At 47.8% G+C, this 5652-nt stretch overlaps 1 protein-coding gene across 1 annotated transcript; it reads right to left on the bottom strand.

Moving 5' to 3' along the window:
- Positions 1–2559: 2559 nt before the first annotated feature.
- Positions 2560–4909, bottom strand: LOC112900096 (cysteine proteinase 1-like). Its single transcript, XM_025968831.1, has 4 exons — positions 4338–4909; positions 4139–4258; positions 3204–3447; positions 2560–3117 (listed from the first exon to the last, which is right to left on the bottom strand). Exons 1-4 carry the CDS (start codon positions 4839–4841, stop codon positions 2828–2830), a joined length of 1158 nt encoding a protein of 385 aa, XP_025824616.1. The 5' UTR covers positions 4842–4909; the 3' UTR covers positions 2560–2827.
- Positions 4910–5652: the final 743 nt, after the last annotated feature.

Here is a 5652-nt window from a genome sequence, read left to right as displayed (position 1 = left end):
CCGGTCTCCACACACCCCTGCTGCAAATCTAGTATTGCCCTCAGTATGCTGGCGTGACGATCATGAATCAGGCAGACATCTTCCCTATCCCGAACGACTGCAAGCTTAACCCGTTCCAGGAACCAGTACCAACTGTCTGTATTCTCACTCTCAACAAAAGCAAAAGCAACAGGAAGCAATTGATTATTTCCATCCACTCCAATAGCTGTCAGCATTTGCAATCTATACTTTCCTATAAGAAAGGTCCCGTCGATGCACAGAAGAGGCCGGCAGTGATGGAATGCGTTAATGCATGGACCCAAGCTGAAAAAGACCCGCTGCAATGTGTAGGGCGGACCTTCTCCTTTGTCTAGAGTTTTCAGGTCATAATAGCTTTCAGGATTTCTTTGATATAGGACGGCCAGCAATCGAGGAACATTATCATATGCAGCCTCGAACGTACCAAACCTCATCTCCAACACCTTTTGTTTTGCACTCCATGCCTTGCTGTACGAGATGGTATACTTGTACTTTTCCTGAATATACCTGATAATAGACTTTGGTTCATATGATAAGTTCTCTACTATCGTCCCGTACATCTCATTTGCGATGTATTGCGACGTGAGGTTGCGATGGGTCTTCTGCACCCCCGGCAAATGACAAGTGTGCTGAGTGACAATGGAGCATTTCCAATAATTTTTCCATTTACCCTTATAGGCATGCACCCGCCATGGACAGCCCTCCTTCACACATACCACATCGTACTTACGAGATTTGCACTCGACTGTTTTAAACTCTCGCATAAGAGAGAGAGACCAGCACTTAACAGCTTCTTTCACCTCTTCAATTGAGTGGTACCTCGCACTCTGGATAATTTCATTCTCCCTGCAATCCGAAGGCCAGCTAGATCCGTCATCTACGACAAGATGACTGAAGTCGCTGCTTACCCATTCTTCAGGCACATCATCGTCATCATCAGACGAATCGGCATTCATTGCTTCGTCCAATTCACGTTCTTCGTCTTGTAGCTGTTCAACAATGAAGGGTATGTTCCTCCCTCATCAACCACGCATTGAGGTGCTGCGGTGCCACCTGCCTCAATGTTTCTCTCCTCAACTTCTTCATCAATATTTTCATCCCCCGGAGCAGCTTCAATGTTTATCAAAGGGTTCTGGTGCACACTGATAAGGAGTACCAGGGGCCATTGCCAATGACTTGCATTTTGCAGATAAGTTAACCAGTCCTCGTTGCTTGCAAGAGGCATCAGCTCCCAGATCAAAGTGTGAGTGGTACAATTTATGACGCATTGAACACTCACAGTGTGTGTCTCCTGATTAATCCTTAACCCCCTCATTAACCAGTTGCATAGGGATTCAAATGTCCTCTCGTGCGGTCTGGTAATTCCTCAAACCGCACAGTTGAATTCACTTAAATCTACCCCATTTGACCCATAAATCACATTTCCTTCTCCGTAATATATACTGAAAATACCCTTCTCGGAAGACATATCTGAAAATACCGCACAGTTGAATAAACTAGTTATACTACATATTAAGACACAATGACGACCCTAAGTTTCAGCGATTCTCAAATTATATTTTACAAATTCTAAACTATTCAGAATATAAATTATACTAAAAACAAATGAAAATACTAAAAACTATTCAAAATATAACTACTCTAAGAAATATTTCCTAGATTATAGTTATTTTCAAGTAATTAGACGGCTAGAATGAGAATATACCTCCAAATCGACGCGTGAACAGGGCTTCGTCGCTTCCTCTTCTCTCTTCCTCTCCTCTCTTTCTTTTTTTCTGATTTTTGCTGGATAAAATGAAATTTTTGGGGCAGGCTTATATAGCCGGGGGGACCTCCCGCCCGACCAAAGGGCGGGGTGCCCCTCAGGACAACATCCCGCCCTTTGGGTGGGCGGGATGCCCCCGCAGAGACCTCTTCGCAAATAAGAAATTCGCGAAGAGGCCCTCGGGTAACCTCCGCCCGCTGGATGGGCTGGAGGTCGTCTCCCGCCCGATCAGCGGGCGGGAGGTACCCATTTTTCAACATGTTCCCCACCGGCACCCTTTTTCCTAATTTTATTTTTTTATCCTTTTTTTAAAAAAAGTCCCAGCCGCGGCGTAAAGCGAACGGACTCCCCATTTCTCAGCACACTCTTTCCAATTTCTCTTGTGCCAAGTTTCCCAGGTCAGCAAGACTGCAGAGTCTCGTTACGCCTTCCCTTCTACTCCAGCTGCTAGTGTCCCCATGCCGAAGAGAAGAGGCTTCTGAACGAGGCCTGCAAACTGTTGGTTTGTTGCTGGAAAGAGAGCAAATTTGCTAGGGAGCGTGGCTCACTTCTACAGACCGCGGACTCTGAGACATTCTACAGATTAAAAATAGATGGATTGTCATTTTGTGGGACATTACAAGGACGGAGGACGGGAGTTATTGCTAGGCCATTTAACCTGTCTGCTGTGAAAATTCGCATACTCTACAGTACCATATCCGGATTTGAGGGGCTGCTATAAATCAACAGTCTAATATAATAGATCTCATGAACATGTTCATCATTGGCATTTCCAATTCAGAACCACAGGCATCTTGATTTTTTTAAGGTCCCTACATATCTATAGCACATTTTTGGTAACATGTTCATATATTTACCATTACAAACATTACCAATGGTTAATGTGCTGGTGTGACAAGCATCCACAATAACTTAATCCAAACGTACAATACATCCATCGAAAACAGTTTCAGATAATGCCATAGGATAGCCCTCACTGGCAAATGTTCTAGCACAAGATCACATCATATGGAATGGTATATACAGACGAGGACAAATCAGAATCTATTCCTTCTTAGAGGCGTGGATGGCAGTGACCGTAGAAACCATCGAATCAACACCGCATTTGTTTTGCATATGCGGACCCCTGCAGATCTTGTAGTAACCATTCTCACCCCAGTTCTCGCCCCAGGAGTTCTTGATGATCCAGTAGGGCTTTTCCTTGAAGCGGATTGGTGCGTAGCCAGCAGATCCGTAGCCAACTAGGAGAACACCATGGTCAAGATGCCTTCCACAAATGTATGGGCACGAGACACCCCCGATGTATGTCTGCATGAATACTGCATTGATACCGACTGCAGGACAGAAAGCATGAATCAGTATATTCATCATATTCATAGGCTAATTTTCGGACCTGCGACGATCAAATGTTTATCCTTACTTGCGAGTGGGCCATGTTTCACCAAATTAGCAGCAATTTGGTCTTCATCCACAGATACAACGCTGAAGTTTTTTACTTGAGCTACAATTTTGGACTTGTCAAACTTGCAGGTGCTGTCACTCCCAGTGTAAGGGTAATCTTTCTCACTCTCTAGGCCACCAACTTTCTCGAGATAGCTGAAAGCTGTAGTCATCAAGCCACCATTGCATCCTGCATCGCATGAGCGTGGGTCTGATGCATCACACTGCAAGTTCATGATACCAACAGAGCACAGAAATCAGATATGGGAGACAGCAGTGATAAAGCTAACGGTGTCCTAGCTTTCAGTCCCTTTAAATTATTTCTCTCAATCATCTAAAAGTTACAAGTATACGTACAGACTAAAATTATAATACTGAGTTATTGGTCCGAAAAAAAGACCAAGAAGTAACATTTTCAAACCATTGAAAATTAGACACTTCCATTCATAAGAAGTGAACTGTTAGAACAACTGAAACAAGAGTTTAGATGATGTTTGATACTGCTGGTACCTTGACTTCTAACCAAGGAGAAGTTTCTTGCGGCCATCAGCCAACCACCAGTAGTTGACTTTATGCAACCACAATGTGGATAAGATCGAAGCAAGCAATTTGGTGCCTAAACAAATCGCAGCTTTCTTGTAGTCCTCCATAGTCAATTTTTTGTTTCTCTTTATCAATTATCTTCATATTATCTTTTTTTTCCTACTTCTGAATTCTGATCCCCACCAACCAGAACAGAGGAGACCCAGAAAATGGCATCGCAGCAGAAGGCAACAAGACAACCCAGAGGGCCAGAGGAATATTATCGCATCATCCTTTTAGTCCAATAGAACAAGAATGAAGAATTCAAAGTGGAATTTTGCTACTTGATAACGAAAGTGATTCTACGAGTAGCAGTTTTCTGCCGGTGGATACCTCGTGGTCGCAGTCGACCATCTGCTGCTCGCTGAGCACCTCGAGCTTGCCGGTGGCGAGGTAGTGCGCCCCCTCCAGCGCCCCCGACGTGCTGAAGGACCAGCACGACCCGCACGAGCCCTGCAGCCGAAGAAATCCAGATCAAGTCAACACACGATCAATCGGGGAACGAAACCAAGGCGGGCGGGCGGCACCGGACCTGGTTCTTGACGGGTCCGACGGCGCCGTGTTCGCGCCAGTCGAAATCGGTCGGGAGGCCGTCGGTGGGGAGGATGGGCGCCTTGTGCGCGGACGACCCCTTGAGCAAGTCCCGGGCGGAGGAGCTTCGGAGGCCGAGGAACTGGCGGCGGAACTCGGCCGGGGTGAGGTCGGAGAACTGGGTGACCCCGTGCACCGCCGTGGGGTCGAGCCGCTGGTGGCGCCGCGCGCGGCGGAGGTTGGCCTTGAACACGGACATGCGGTGCGCGCGCTCGTCCTCGTCGCGGTAGGACTTGCCGAACCGGCGGACGAAGCTGGCGAAGTGGGCCTCCGCGTTCAGCTCCAGCTCGTCCCCGTCCGCGCCGGCCCCCACCACCTGCTCGATGAGCGGGTCCTCCGCGTCGGAGGCGTCCTCGGGCTCCGCCGAGCAGAGCGCGGCGGCGGAGAAGAGGGCGACGAGGAGGAGGGCGGCGCCGGCGAGGGGACGGAGGCCGCGGCGAGCCATGGTGGTGACCGGCCTGGCCCGGTGGGTTGGGATATTTTTTGGCGGTTGTGGTGTGGTAGTAGTTGGTTACCCGGCTGGGGGTGTTATTTATGATTGAGCTTGCACTGGTGTGTTTGCTTGCGTGGTTGCCGTGTTGGATGCGGTTGCGTGGAGACGATAGCCATCAAGGAATTTGTGTAGTATAATTGTTGTATCAAACTATTGGTTAGTGCTGTGATAAGGATGTTAATGCTAATTTTTAGGTGTAGCGTATTGGATTGTATATCAGCAAGAGGATGATATTCTTATCTGCTATTCTTATTGTAATTGTATGTACTATAGGAGGATATAAAATAGTTGTTGTTTTCGCGAGAGATCAACCTTACGTGCAAATCATTTTGTTATCAACCATGAGTTCTGTTGCTCATTTGTGAGTTCATTCTCCATGACCATGAATCGGTCTAAACAATATGAGAGGGGAATAGAAGAAACTTGCACAATGGAAGACGTGCTGTCACTGTTGGGTCAATTCCTGCTAACAAGCGAAGGAGCGATCTCGACCTGTCGTGCTGTAGCTTCCGCACACACTGTGGCAGTCGACGCCGTAGTCCTTCTACAGCAGACCATAATTACCCTTTGCTCACGCGCGCGGCGCCGTGATGTGACTATACACCGCTTGCCCATGCGCAGAGCGCGGTGTTATGACGCGCCGTCTCGGTAACAGGCAGTCTACCGCGCGCGTCAGTCATCCCTGCCCAGCGTGTCAGTGGGCAGCCCATGCCCTGTCATGGGCACGCGCACCCCAACCACCCGCATTTAATGAGGTAGTTGG

Source organism: Panicum hallii, chromosome 7 (assembly GCF_002211085.1).
Source record: "Panicum hallii strain FIL2 chromosome 7, PHallii_v3.1, whole genome shotgun sequence".
NCBI lineage: Eukaryota > Viridiplantae > Streptophyta > Magnoliopsida > Poales > Poaceae > Panicum > Panicum hallii.
This window is presented reverse-complemented; position numbering and strand designations above follow the sequence as displayed.

What these genes read in the sequence shown, in the direction of transcription:
- LOC112900096 (XM_025968831.1), bottom strand. Translation starts at nt 4,841, where the DNA reads ATGGCTCGCCGCGGCCTCCGTCCCCTCGCCGGCGCCGCCCTCCTCCTC. An exon ending in TCGGACCCGTCAAGAACCAG is followed by an intron (nt 4,259 to 4,337) that starts GTCCGGTGCCGC and finishes CTTCGGCTGCAG; the next exon opens with GGCTCGTGCGGGTCGTGCTG. An exon ending in GAAACATGGCCCACTCGCAA is followed by an intron (nt 3,118 to 3,203) that starts GTAAGGATAAAC and finishes TCTGTCCTGCAG; the next exon opens with TCGGTATCAATGCAGTATTC.